This window comes from Pleurodeles waltl, chromosome 4_1 (genome assembly GCF_031143425.1).
Source record: "Pleurodeles waltl isolate 20211129_DDA chromosome 4_1, aPleWal1.hap1.20221129, whole genome shotgun sequence".
Lineage (NCBI taxonomy): Eukaryota > Metazoa > Chordata > Amphibia > Caudata > Salamandridae > Pleurodeles > Pleurodeles waltl.
This window is the reverse complement of record NC_090442.1, coordinates 214,159,297-214,174,794: the sequence shown is the minus strand read 5'-3', so window position 1 is coordinate 214,174,794 and position 15,498 is coordinate 214,159,297. Positions and strand designations below refer to the sequence as shown.

The 15,498-nt window shown below is 45.2% G+C and overlaps 1 protein-coding gene across 2 annotated transcripts in view; it reads right to left on the bottom strand.

The window, feature by feature from the left end:
- Positions 1-15,498, bottom strand: part of TULP3 (TUB like protein 3) — a 327,108-nt gene that overhangs the window by 90,470 nt on the left and 221,140 nt on the right. For both annotated transcript variants that reach the window (XM_069228168.1, XM_069228169.1), the window contains one exon: positions 5,919-6,046. In XM_069228168.1, the coding sequence (XP_069084269.1) occupies positions 5,919-6,046 (128 nt within the window). The remainder of the gene's footprint in view (positions 1-5,918; positions 6,047-15,498) is intronic.

Sequence of the window (15,498 nt, the reverse complement as noted above, 5' to 3'; positions counted from 1 at the left end):
GCCACAAATGTATTCCAACGACAGGCGTATACCGTTTAGGTGGAGGGATGCCTGGCTGGCGAGATAACATCACAGACTTTGTGAGGAAGGTCAAAAGCTGTCAACTGCGGCCGCTAAATCTCCACGCATGAAGGCGGAGATTGGACAGGTGCGGGTGGAGAACCGTCCCCTGCTGCTGCGACAGAAGATCCTCCCGAAGAGACAATCTGAGTGGAAGATCAGTGACCATGTTCAATACCTCTGGATACCATACTCTCCGTGCCCAGTCCAGAGTCACCAAGATGACTTGGGCCCGGTCATTCCTGAACTTCTTGAGAACTCTGGGCAGAAGTGGTATAGGTGGAAAGGAGGCTTGAGTTCCACTCCAGATGAAAAGGGTCTCCGAGCGAGTGCCGCCTTAGAATCTCCAAAACGCAAAACAGGTGACAATGCACGTCCCCTCTGCAGAGGCGAACAGATCTAACCAAGGCTCTCCCCACTGCTGAAAGAGACCTTTCACCACTTCCGGATGGAGACGCCATTCGTGATCGGCTTTGTATCGATGGCTGAGTTTGTCTGCTCTGGCGTTCAGAGAGCCTGCCAGGTGTTGAACCACCAGGGGAATGTCCTAATGTGCCAGCCATGTCTAGAGGTGCAGTGCCTCCTGACTAATGGTCCAGGACCCCATTCTGCCCTGTTTGTTGCAGTACCACATGGCGGTAGTGTTGTCTGTGAACACTTGCACTAATTTCTCTTTGAGAAAGGGAAGAAATGCTTTCAACACAAGCCTGATCGCCAGGAGCTCCAGAAGACTGATATGGAGCCCTGACTCTGCTGGAGACCCGAGGCTTCTGATCTCCACCTCTCCCATGTGGCCGTTGCATCCAAGAAGTGACGCGTCCGTCACTATGGATAGATCTGGTTGGGGAAGGGAGAGGGATCTGCTGTTGACCCAATGCAGTTTCAAAAGCCACCACTGCAGGTCTTTCGCAGTTCCCTCCGAGATCCGGACCATGTCAGAGAGATTTCCCTGATGCTGCGCCAACTGGAACTTCAAGTCCCACTGCAGAGCCCACATATGTCATTTGCATGTGTCACTAGCAGGAGGCCATAAGTCCCAGAAGCCTCAGAGCCAGTCTCATCAAAATCCAAGATAGAGGCTGAAAGATCAGAATCATTGCCTGAATATCCTGGACTCGCTTTTTGGGTGGATAGGCCTGAAACTGCACTGTGTCCAGAATAGCTCTGATGAAAGGGAGTGCCTGAGAGGGAGTCAGGTGTGACTTTGGCACATTTATAGTGAACCTCAGCGCGTGCAGGAGGTTTGCCGTAGACTGAAGGTGAGACTACTTTCTGGGGAGAGTCCGCCTTCAACAGCCAGTCGTCGAGGTAGGGGAAGACAAACCCACAACCTGCGCAGATGAGTTGCAACCACTGCCATCACTTTTGTGAACACCCGAGGGGCGCTGATAAGGCCAAGGGGGAGCACAGTAAATTGAAAGTGCTCGTGACCTACCACAAATCATAGGTAATGTCTGTCGGACGGCAGGATGGGAATATGGAAATAAGTGTCCTGCAAATCCAATGCTACCATCCAGTCGTGTGGGTCCAAGGCAGACAGGATCTGAGCCAAAGTGAGCATTTTGAATTACTCCTTCTTGCGAAAGAGACTGAGGTCCTAAAGGTCTAGGATAGGACGTAAGCCCTTGTCTTTTTTGGGCACCAGAAAGTAACGGGAATAACAACCACAACCTACTTCTGGCGCAGGGACCCTCTCTCTTTATGGCTCCCTTGGCCAAGAGAGATGCAACTTCCTAGCGGAGAAGTGCCAAATGATCCTCCGGATATGGCTGACTGAGAAGGCATGGCTGGTGGGGCAGATTTGAAAGGGAGGTAGTAGCCCCTTCGAATTATCTAAAAAATCCACCTGTCTGCAGTGATGGATTCCCAGGGGGGTAGGTGATGGCGAATCCTGCCGCCAACTGGACAAGAGTGAGGAGATGGACTATGAGGGTTTGGAGACTGCAGCAGGAGCAGTGGTGGACTGGGCAGACCTCTGGTTCCCTGTCCCACGACCATGTGGGATTCCGTGTCTCTGGCCACGCAGCGGCTGAACAGCATGGGTGGTACGGTGGCTGGGGTAGGGACGTGACAGGGAGCCCCTTCCGTGGCCACAAAAGGCGGACTGTTGGGGAACGAGGGGCAGAGGAAAGGCCTAGGGAATGAGCTGTATCCTGGGAGTTCTCAAATCCCTCCAAAGCTGAGTCCACTTTGTCTCCAAAGAGACAGGAGCCATCAAAGGGCATGTCCATTAGTCTGTCGGACATCCCCTGAGAAACGCTATGTACGTAACTAGACGTGGTGCCTCAACGCCACAGCTGTCAAAACCGATCTACCTAGAGAGTCGGTTGTGTCCAGCCCACATCTGATAGTGAACTTTGCTGCATCTCTCCCATTGGTGACAGCTTGGTAGACAATAGCACGTGCCTCCTCTGGTATCTGCTGCAGAACTTGCGCGACCATATCCAACAGAGTCGATATAGCAGCCCAAAAGGCATGTGGTGTTCACTGACCGCAGAGCAAGACTGGAGGCACAAAACATCTTCTTCCAAATTGTTCCACCCTTTTTGTTTCCCTATCCGGAGGAAGGGAATGAGCCAGATGATGAGGATGCCTGGATGACCATGCTCTCAGACGTGGGGTGTTGGGACAGGAATATAGGGTCGTTTGGGGAGGACCGATGGCGGCGTGCGATAGTCTTATTCACAGGAGCCCCTGTGTTGTGTCTCGACCAAGTACCCAAAAGGACAACGGTGAGGACTTTGTTGAATGGAAGAGGCTCAGATGTGGAAGCCCCTGGTTGAAGCACCTCCGTCAGGAGATTAGAACTGACCTGAACAGTAGGCAGCTCAAGGCAGAAGACTTCAGCCGTCCTACTGACCACCATGGAATAAGTTGGTCCCTCCTCCGTAGCCACGGTAGGAGGAGACAGCATGCCAGCATCTGGAGAGGTATTCAGACCAATGGCCTCGCCCAACTTCTGTGCCCTGTGTAAGTTAGGGTCATCTTGGTATTCATATCGGTCCAGGGACGCCTCCAATACTTCCCTGAATTCGTATCCATAAAAAAAAAGGGTCAGAATCCAACCTGGGGTGAATAGGCCCCATCGAAGGAAGCTGTGACGGCCAATGCCAGTCCGACAACGAGTCATCGAGGATCGGTATCGGGTCGATGGTGGGCACCACCAATGTCGGGAGTGTCGATAATTGAACCGGCAGAAGGGAAGATCTCAATGGTACGACCGGCATGGATCTGTGAACAGATCCGGAGGGGACTTCGGTAGCCAGAGCCAAAGCCGCTGGCGCAGAACCTGAAAGCCCCACCGACCGAACCCCTTGAGCCCAAAGGCACAGTAGCAGGGTCAGTCTGCCCAAAACTGAGGCACATGGCCTCATAAAACTCCTTTAATTGGGCAGGGGTCGCCCGGCTTCCAGAAACACGGGGAGGTGCAGAGTGGACCCAGAAGCAGGCTCCGAAGACAGAGGCCTCGAACAGCGATGCTCCTCCTGCGTTACATCAGCCGAGCGACAGAGTGAAGTCGAAGGATGACGGGATCTCTTTGACGACTTCTTCTTCTTACCTTGACCCGGGGACTTCAAAGAAGAAGAGTGGTGGTGGCTCCGTGACCGGTCTCAAGACCTTCCCCTCGAGCGAGACCAGGACCTAAGCTGAGTGGAGTGTTGTGCCACCATAAGCTTGCGGGACCGCTCCCTCAAGGCCTCAGGAGTGCATTGGCCAGCACTTGAAGCACGACTTCGGGGTGATCGCACTCCAGGCACCACAAACAGACCCGATGCGGGTCCGTCACAGACATCATGCGGTGACAGTCCTCGCACAGCTTGAAAGCGGTCTTCGAAGACATACCACAGTGCACCAAAAAAAACTCACCAAAAAGTCGACAAAAGAGTCGAAGTCGGTCAAAAAGTGACAAAGCGTAGCTCTCTCCGGATCAGCGCGTGTCACGGAAAGAAAAGTACTGACATCACTGCGCTGAGGCGGCGTCTATTTACTGCTCCCAATGTCATCACAGCGACTAAGACACCAATGACACCTGCAGAGTCGACAGACGCCACCTACCAACGCGCAAGGGTATTGCTCAAAGAAAAAATCTCCAGATCCAGTCTGACGCCTGGGGTAAAATTCTAAGGTAAAGATCTGCAACTAGAGGTTTCTATCACATCAGAACTCCAGCCCCACCAGCTGAAGTGTGGACTTCATATGATGTCCCCTCATCTCTGGGAGTCTGACTGTCAGGAAGATGCCCAAGTGACTGGGCATTCCTTTGGGTACTCTGTGGCGCACTACCTTATTTTATCATGAAGACTCTAGAAATTAAATAAAGTTCAGTGGTTTGGGCCATACTTTCATACACATGTTTAGGCAGCTGGCATAGATCTAATCTCAAACTTCAGAACTGGTTTGGGTTGGTTCTCTTTCAAACATCCTTCTCAGATTGTTCTTCAAACACAGCCTTTGTGTAAAGTGATTCTTCTCACAGAAGCTAATATCTCTGATGTCAGGAGAACCCACAACATGGGCTTAATGAAGTGCACTGCACTGGCCTGTCATCACCCTTCATGAAACAGTAATCTGTGACAAACAAAACGGCAGACCTGACCTAGAAACCTTTTGGTCTTTAATAACAGAAGCTTTTGTCCCACCCTTCACCCCAACCATCAATATAAACCTGTTGTTCAGGCAAAAAAAAAACTAATCAGCAGCCCCTTGCTAACAAAGTCTTCTTTGAATTTCTAAAGGTAGCCCTGATTCCCTCCTCCTCACTTCAGTGCCTTGCTCTTCTTCCTTTAGCCACAGGAATGCTTGTAATACACTTCCACTTGTACACACAAAGATTCCTACTACCATGCATGTACTACACACATTCTAAACACATACTTCCCACACACAGGATGTCAGTCCAAGGTTCCGAGCTTAATATACCAGAGGAGCTTGACATAATAGGGGGTAGTGGGAACACTATCGCTGACACTAATAAAACGGTCTGGTCTACTATATATGATCACAAAACATACTATGCTGTAACCAGTTTTTAATGCTAAACCTAGGACAGGGACAATAATCTTCTGTCCACTATGATGGCATGCTTGGAACACTTCTGCGGGTCACAGGACAGGTATTTGACCTTGTCAGGGATAGGCTTAGGCCTCTTTACACATGCTAGAACATGGTGGCCTGGGGGCCAAAAGAAGTCTGGATACCAGATATACATGTAGTCACAAACATGCCATGCAGGGGACATTCCTGTTTCAACATCCTTAATTTGTAAACACTATGATGCAAGCATCTTAACTGATCTGGTACCTCTGAATTGCCTTTCAAAGCCAGTCACTGATACAGGATAGCAGCTGGGTCTAAACCTGTAGACAATCAATAGGAATGAAAACAGAACAGTACCTGTGTGAAGCCCAGATATTTCGCTCTTGATCTCTTGAGGTCAAGAGCGAAATTTAGAGGTAGGAGACAAACTAGCAAAGGGTTAGTCACCTTACTGTGGTTTAAAGTATTAAAAACGGTGGTGGTTATCTCCAAGAGGAAAATAAAGCCAGCACACATTTTCACTCCTAAGGATAAACATCATTATTTTGCCATCTTCTGTTTCAATGTAGCGAGTGGTTACCAAATATTGCTAAGATTAAGAAAACACAGGTGAACTTTAGGAAAATTATTATCTCACAGGAGTGTATGTACCACATGAGATACTGGAATTAACAGCACAAATTATCGGTTTCTTTCATTAAAGACACTGCAAGTTCAGATACGAATACTGATTCTGTGGTAATTTAATTTTAAAGTGCATGTTGGAACATGATATTACATTTGTGGTGAAGCGTTCTACATAAAAGTTAAAACACACTCACTGTTGCAGACTTTTTGCTGGAAGCAGAGGTAGGGCGAATAGTTTCGGAATGGGGTGAGCGAGAATGGTTTTCATCCTCTTCCTCCTCTTCTGTTTCTTCCTCATCAAAATTCAAACTGCAAGAAATTCCTACCAATAACAAACGAGAGGCAAATAAATAGACATGGCTCTACCTTTCTTTAAATAACACATTTCAGTCTTTCACACTGTATATAATTGCACTCTTAATTGACAGATCCTTGGTTTACCATTTCTCACAAGATGTCAGAGTTAAAATTAGAACATTATATGGATAAATAATTGGGCCTAGAATGTGAATGTGTATGGTGGGAGATCGGATTGGTGTACTGTGTGAAGATTTCATACGTTGGTTTAGTTTGGTATAAATCAATAAATAAATATTACAAAAAAAAAAGAACATTAAGGCCTCCAGTACAAGTCTATTGGAGTTAAAATCCCTCAGGATGGGAAATGTTGCACCACCAAGCTATGGTTTGTCTGGTCCTCCTGAGATTAGCAGGTGCTGTAACACCAGGCTCAGTTTTAAGGGGTGTAGATTCACACCTAGTAAAACCGCTGGTGAAAGAGGCACGGATGAGCTCTGAAGCACAGACCTTCATCCGAACTCCTACAGCATTACAGAATAACATCCAAGCAGGTTCTGCCTTGCCCCTTAAATGACTCCTGGCCCCACATGCCACATCCCACAATTGAGATTTACAACGTGCTCAGATGTTAGTATCTAACCAGCTACATGGGAAATTTTCCATGTAGAGTTAATCATAACTACTGTGTAAAAGGTGAGACAGTGGCAAGACATCTTACTTAGGAATACATTGAATAAATTTAATTTAAAATTACCACTACCTGAAAAATATTATACATTTTCAAGGAAAATTAAAAGGATGAGGGTGGTTCTGGTGGTGCACTTGTTTCTACTGTCATTGCCTTTTTTCTTTTTTTTTTTTTTTTTTACAGCAGGCAGTTATCATGTGGATTCTGTAGTAAAATATATGTACCATGGTGTTAGAGACTAATTTATGCTGTCATTGTCAACCAACCGAAAGACTAATAGATCTTTCTAGGCAGACGTTGAGAAAATAAGGGACATTTTTGACAATCAGCATTCTTCCTTACCTGACAATCAGTATTCTTCCTTAACTGAATCGGCTTGGATAGGTATTAAGAGTGAACCCAGTGAGCTGAATTATGATCTAAAAATGTAGACCTTGATTTGTTGACAGCAATTGCTTGCCAGTTTGTACTAGTTTACTGCAAGGACTCTCTGTAGCTATAGAATAATACCTGGTGAGCCTGGGTCACCCATACTAAATAATGTAATATATACTCAAAAATACTTTAAAAATATATATTGCAGTGACAAAATATGCACCAATCTAGACAGCCACATGAATGAAAACAAGCCTCCTTGAGGATCAATGTTCACTTTAGATCAAGTCCATCTATTGGTAATAACAGCTTATAATAGTTTGCCAAGTGGTATTTCCCTCACGTTATTCCTCCTTAGTTTTCTTTCCTTTTTGTCTTGATTATTTTTTTTTTTTGCAAACACCGTTCAGTTGTGGCCTATATTGCCTGGGACCAATGTTACTGATGGGATTAGAAGGATTGAGAAAATGTTTGTTAATAATGTGTATACTACTCTTTTATTGTGTATGTTGTAGATGCCATTTTTTAATTGAAGTGACAAGCATTATGTTGCTGAACTGAAAATAAGTTTTTAAATAAAAAATATCTTCAACAATTTTCATTGGCTGGTGCAGAGTGTAAATTGAAATTATGTTTTTTAAACCATTTTCTTACATTCACTGGAGTTTCAAGATAGTGGACGTTAAAAACCTAGGGGCAGTCGAGACACTACAACATATGCACCAGGCATGCCCTATCAGTGTGTCCCAGTATGTGAAACATTTGCAACTACAGTAAACACTAGGAGTGTCAGAGTGTGAGGTTAACTGTTGCGTTGAGCCCCTTTGCAGGCTGGGAGGCCTGACCCCAAACACCACATCATTACTCTAGCCAAGCGCTCCATGCTTAAGATCTGCTGCTTTCCCCTCTAAGGCTTCAACCCCTCCATTCTTCTTACCTCTTCTTTTTCCCCTTGCCTCCTCCTGTCTCCTCCTTAAGATTTGCTGCTTCCCTGTCATCCCTAGTCACAAGTAGCTTCGGAAGCTAAGAAAGGCTATGTTTCCTTTCGCCTCAATTTCAGGAGCTCTGATCTGCCTCATATCTGCCATGCCCTCCTTCCTCCCTTGCCTCTGGTTGCTCCTCAAAGATTTATGTGTCTAAACAAGTTATTTATTTTGTGTAGTGTTCATATGGTCTTATAACACTGCTGCAGCTTTGTGTGATAGTCCCTTATTTAAAGTAGCATTGCAGCAAGCAATACACAGAGTGTTAATGTTGCACAGTTTTTTGGTTTATTTAACACAACTTCATCTTGTGACACTAAAATCCCCTACAACTCTTTTCTGGATAAAATCAAATTTGGCTCTTCTCTACCTAACAACTCCACCCAACATTAACTAGCTCAGCCATACCCGCTTCAAAAACAAACTAGCAACACCAGGTGGTGCTAATCGAGGATATGACCGAGAGCCCAGGAGCTAGTCTGAAACAGACCTCCTTTATAAAGACGTTATCTGATAGCAGGTACATTCATCACCACATGTGCAAGCAATAAGCTTAGGTAAACCTAGCCCTTCCTTCCTTTCTTTTCCTTCCTTGACATTGTCGTTGCTCTCCGTCAAGCTTGTGCATTACAGATAGGACAGACATAGTTGTTAATGTGTGAAGGAAACTGATCTCTCCAAAGGGATGAGCTGTGCTTGCTCTTTAACCAAATTAGTAGACCGAGTAAATCAGTGTGCCTTGCTCAGGCCCACAAACTCCTGAACAGGTGTACAGAAACTAAAATAGGTAACCCAAACCTGAATGAGTTATTCAGCATTTACAATCATATGAATGTGCCATTGTTTCCACAGTCAGAAAACAGTGCACCTCCTATGAAGCCCTGCATGTGCTTGCAAACAATGGGGATGAAGTATCCAGCGCCACTCTGCCCTTAGCTGATATCCAGGCACTAAGACAAGTTTCCCTGTATTATCACAGTTGTCTTAAATGTTGTAGGAGTTGACATAACAGCATTTTTCAGTATCTAGCAGCCTAGAGCCCTGACGATTGTTCAAGCCAGGTCTAAAGAAGCAGGGCTGCACTGGTAAGAAATGTCAAGAGGACATGGAATTGAGGCTTGGTTAGTACCATATAAAGCCTAGGCTAAGTATTTCCTCCAACCAACGGATGGGATCTTGGAACACTTTGCATGCAAATTATTTAACACTAATCAAAAAGCACATTAAAATGAGTGTCTAAAGGTTTAAAGCAGTTAACATGTTTCACTGCTGTAATGCAACCAGACTTTCCTTCTAGTCAAAAATGCAGCTCTAGTCCAACGTGGAAAGGTGAAAATACAAACTGGCACTGAACACAGCTACAAAGACGGCTAGATTTGTAGAACAGTTGACTAAAGAAAGCAAAATTTCTTCTGGATAGACCCCTTGGCTGCAGTGTGAAGGCTGCACTGGTGTATTCTTCTGATACGTCACATTCCCCAAGGGCTGGATGATATGAACTGAAATAAATGCTGACATGTGGAAGCTGACCTGAGACCCCCAGATTCGAAGAATGTTAGATATTAGTTATAAACCTTGCAGAACTTTCTAATAGTTGGTCACATTTAACAGCCAGCTGTCCAGGTACGGACAGTTGAAATTTTGTTTGGAATGGAGCTGTGGTGCAATAACCATTTTAAATCTGAGAAGAACATGGTGATGGCTCCAGGTCCACTGGAAGGACATAATAGTTGTATTGATCGCTGTTCACTTTGAACCTCAAGAATTTTCTGGGCTTTGGATGAGGCCTGTGGCAATGTGTACACCTTTGGTCTACTTTGCACATCAAGTATTTTGATGTACATGTGGGAATAATTAAGAATTTTACTTTCTGAATACATCTGTTCACTGTTAGTAGGTCCAGAATCGAATTTAGTTCAGAAAGAAGATGACGTGCACACCCTTCGCCATTTTTCACTCTAAAGCTTGCTTTTGGTGTGTAGTGCAATGGAGATCTCTTCAGCATCAAGAGTTGAAATGCACTGCTCTCCACAGTGGACTTTAAATGTCAGCTGCTCATGCAGTTGGCGTTACAAAACGGGGTGAATTCACTGCTTGCAGCAACATCTTTTGTAAACTCTAAAAGTGAGGCTTGATGATATTCTTATTACTCCGTCTGTACCTCTTTTTGCCTTCATACAGTGCACAACAAGGTCAGCGTGATGCCCAAAAGATGTAACAGCCATAATTTGAATATTGGGCTGCCTGTTAGTATTAGCAATAATGAATGAGATACGCGATATATGCTGCTGTAATTATTATGATTTATAGCTAGAAAGCAATCATTAAATATCTGTGGAGGTCATTTCTATTACCTTTCAGCAAACTGGCCACGTTTTGCTCAATACCAAATCAATTATCCTCCTTTTTTTGTTCCAAGGTGCAGATAACAAAGTTGATGAGGAAAATATTTAACATGCTACAGAGTGAAGGAGAAGAAAGTTCATACTTATGATTCTATAGTTCTGCATATTATAGCACAGACTTCAGCAACTCCTAACAGTCGTTAATGCTATCGTCAGGAGGCAAATAATGGACACAACTTAATGTTGTCATTACTTAGGCATACAGGAAACTTTTTCTCCAAGTTAACATCAGGCTACATCCAAAGGCCAATGGCCGCTCTTGCCTATCCTATTGGTGAACTGCTCAAGCCAGCCGCTCGGGTAGGTTGTCTTAGTGTCAATGATTGAGCCCACCAGTACTCAAACTAAGTTGAGAATGTTTGACGAAAAGTGACAGTGGAAGACACTTACAAAGGCGTGTACACTGCATGCCTGCTATTCCCAGCATTGCCAGAAATAACCAGAAACATGGCTCATTTGCACCTATACTCTCATAGCCAGCAGCCTTAGGGGGAGTGAATGTCCCCCTGCCCTCTAATAACAAAAATGATGTCTGTGTGGGTCATCATCACTCTGGCTAGACAATGGGATGAAAGGATTTTAGGAAAGGAAATAACGTTTTTAGCTCTGTTTATGTTGCATTACAGATCTGATTGTTGACGAGATAGCTCCAGGAAGGGTCCTACACAAAGATTACTGAGTCCATCATAGCAATAGTTTGTAGTCATAATAGACTGAAGGGTGCTCATACTTCAAATGGAAGGCCATAGGTACACACCTCAGAGTTGACAGTGGAGCTGCAGGGAGTGCATGGTGAGTTCATAACGAAGATTAGCCAGTTCCAAGATGTCCCTGGAACTACTAAATCAATATGGCATGGTTTCCCAGGAAGTGCCCCTAGTTAAACTAATGGTCAATACTCTCTATGGTGGAAGAAAATGTTGGGAATACACAATGGCCACAAGTAACTGGGTGGTCTTTGAGGGGATCAGGAGGGTGTCAGAACAATATTTTGGAGACATCTTCTATCTTTAGACAACAGCACAAGAAATTTGGTGCTGTGACACATACATTTACAGTCAGAACATGTACTGAGGATAGACAATTTTACAGACATGCAGAGCAGACATTATGAATGAAAACAGGAGTTTATATTAAAGTCAACACATGCACAGAAGTATTTCCACAAGTATGGGATATCAAACATTGATCTGTTTGTCAAAATGCAAAATACCAAACCCTTGTGTACAGGTATCTGCACCAACAGTCTCCAGAGAACGCTCAGATTGATTGGGCATGGACATTTCTGTATGGTTTATCCATCTATGTCTTCTTCATACGTTGGCAAGACAATGTGATGAGGTAGTGTTCTTATTTCATAAAAAAACTGCTGTTCATCTATTCAAAAAACTGCCAGCACATTCTTATTTGCCAACACACGCAAGCAGGATATAGGATCAACCCAATATAATCTAGCAATTTGGCACCTGAAATCTTAGAACTTGCGCACTGCCTGAGAAGTGAATTAAGCCCCCAAAGAAGTATATCTTTCAACAACAATGGCACACTATCCTGCAAGATGGATTTTTTTTTCTAAACAACTTTAGAGTCCAGTACAAACGTCTAGCCAGTCTTATAATTCCTTTAAAATCACAGATATCAGAATTAGGAATAACACGGATACTATTACCCAACATAACATGATTAATTTACTTACGCAACAAAATATCTGTTTGGTGAATGATGTGATGTTTAAATATGCTTACCTTAACATACAATGCCCAATCTCAAGAGCAACAAGTGGCCCCACATGCTTTTTTTTAATTTTTCTTTTTTTTTAAAAGAAACCACTTAGAAGGCCAAAGCAGATTTGGAGTCGTGCTAGCTGAGACCAGAGGGACTACATATCCCATACTGCTTTGTAGCCCCAGGAGGCAGCCATTTTCTTCATCACCTGCACCTACTTGGCATTTCCAACAAGCGCTATAAAGTGCGAGGGGGCATACCACAGCGTGGGACGCGCCAGTCTGAGGCCGACCGAGGCTGGGCTGGACCAGCTTCCTGAGTCTGATTCTTTTTTGGCCACTTTTGAATAGCTTCATCTTCCTCTAGTTCCTCCTTAAAGTATCATACCAGGCCCCTTGTTCCGTTCTAACTTATTGCCACAGAGATGGGTAAAAGAAAAGCGACTGAAGGTGGTGCGAAGGTAGAGGGGGGAAAAAGCACAAGAAAAACTCTAAAAAGTCGGGCTGTAATGATATTCTTGATTGCACTGATAACCTCATGGCTGATTGCAGGTAATATTAGCTCCACCATCTGGTGTAGACCAACCAGTGAGTTCTAAACTGTGTTTAGCAATCCAACCGCTGACCAACAAGCAGGAAAGTATATCCAATATGTTTAATAAAGCTAGGGTACAGATGATGAACAAGATCTGTACAGCGCCCCAAACACTTGTAGATCTAGTTCCTAGTTCTGGCTCCTCTTATGAAATAGCAATAGTGCCTCCTCCTTCTCCCATCCCCTGTACCAATCACTTTCTACCGCTAACATGCATCCCAGATCCACCCAATATTCAGGATCCTTCAGTTTCTCTCGCTCAAGTTGGGGCAGGTGGCCTCCCAAACAACCAGCCTCTTCAAATCATGACTTGGTAGGTTGTATATAAACACTCAGGTCAGAAATAGCAGCCCTAAAGTGTATGATAGGCGACCTTGTGGTTACAGTGGGGAGTCTCTTGGAACAGAGGGGGAGAACACCTTGGGAAGGAGCCGCCATCCCAGTTTTGACTAACACCCCGTTCTGGCACCATTTGCTCCTACTATGCCCCCTCATGCAAAACACCTTGGAGGCCACCCAGGTTTACCAGATTAGGATACCAGCTCTAGGACATCGGTCGGAGCCCGCACTACGGGTTCCCGAACACCTGCAGGTGTGCCAAACAAATAGCCTTCCATCTACCCACAGAGCATAAGTCCCAACTCCATACTCCCTACACTAGGGGAGGGTCGTCATGGAAGTAGAACACACGTTTCCAAGACTACCACCCTCCCTCCTGGAAAATTGTTATAACTAATGTACCTAAACTCAACTCTTAGGGGGTATGAGGGGTCGGAGGTGGGGGGAAGGGGAAGACTACTTGATTAATAAAGTCACTCATTGGATCCGACATAGTAGAGGATGTCTCTCAGTAATTAGAAAAGATATCCTTGGGGCCAAGACAGTATAGGTCTCTGAGCTCACCGTCCGACTGTATTGAGCTTCTTATAGAAAATGGGCAGTTAGCTTATGACTTAGTGGCCCTAGATCAAAGAACCAATCCTTTGGATGGATCTACTATACAGTTCAAACTCGATCCACCCATTCCTTTTTGTGCGCCATCCCCTCACGCTGTTCTAGAGGATGGCATTGTTTGCTCCAAGATAGACTGACCCCTAGAGCTCGAGGCACAGGCCTCCTACGATAGATCCAATAGCTGTGCATGCTCCGACAACTGTCTGTGCACTACCAGTTACTCAGCAGATATGCCCGACCAGAGACAGGAAGGCTCCTACCATATCAACTAATGTCATTGCACCAGCCATCAAGGAAGCCTGTCGAACTTCTGCAGGTTCCCTAGATTTCCAGTCAAATCTTCCCCAAATGGTTAACTCCATGTCTACCTGTCGGAAAGCAAACATTGTATCCTGGAATGTGGCAGGTATTAAATCAAAACTTCCATTGCCTCACTGAGATACTTTTATCAACCAATATGACGTATGTGTTTTCCAGGAATCCTGGCTAATCGAACCTGCCTACAAACCTGGCTATGCAACCTACCACATACCCGTTACTCCCAGTGGGTTGTTTATCGGGGGCCTCCTAATATGGGTGAAAATCGCACTCCAGTGCGTAGTGAAATTGCTACCTACCGACAGGTCCGATATTCTTGGTATCAGTCTCAAGGGATCTGGGACCACTGTCACTGACATATACTACATCTATGCTAGGGGGACAAAGGGGCCCAACCACTCTGTCACCTTGCAGTTCCTTGAGACCCAATTGGGTAAAAGACCCTCTAAACATGCCCTCATTGAAGCAGGGGACTTCAATGCCACTTTTGAACCCTTCGGTCTGGATAATATGGGCTATTTCCTGGAAGAAGATAACCTATGGCATTATATCTAGGCTTGAACTCGCCCCCCACCCCTATCAAGAAGTGGAACCAGGCTGCCCTGCAACTAAATGCCCTGACCCTCGGCCAAGGTCTGAGGGCAGTCAATGGAAGAACCAAATCTGACAGGCATGCCGCCTACACATTTATTGGCACACAAGGGAAGAGTAGCATCGACTATATCCTGATGGACCTCAGACACTGGCATTTGTAGATGACATGGCAGTCCGGACCCAAATGGGCAGTGACCACAACCCACTCTTAGCTTACAGCCCCCTTGGGGAAGGGAGCCCATCGCGACAACTTCTGCCAAAGAAACCAAGGTGGTTCAGGCCGAGAACAGCAGATGGTGTCTAAGATGGAGCAAGGTCATTCTGCGAGACGACATTCTCTCTACCATCAATCAAGATCTGACACACTGCGTAGCATTGATATCCACGATGGAAGAGGAAGAGGGAAACTGTTCCTCTCTATTAGATGTACCCACTAGGTTCTTCAAAAGACTGAAACAGCTACTAACCATGCCAGATGCCCACAATACTTGTAGCGCTCTACCCCGCGAGGGAGATAACTGGTTTAATCTAGACTGTTGGTTGGCCCGAACAAAACGAATTAGTGCAGACAAGCAAAAAAGATGTTGTCCGAGCTTGGACTCTGCAGAACCTGTATAAGCAGATGCACAATAAGGCGAGGAAGAACTGGGAAGAGGAAAGATGGAGACTTATGAAGGTTGCTTGTGAATGCAGGGATTCTAAATCCTTTTGGCTTATGATAAGCAAAAGAAACCAAAGGGGAGTTCCCGCAATTGGCAATAACATCCAGCCCCCAGACTGGCTCCAACATTTGCATTCCATCTATAATATCGAAAGCCAATTCAGAACCACCTTTGCC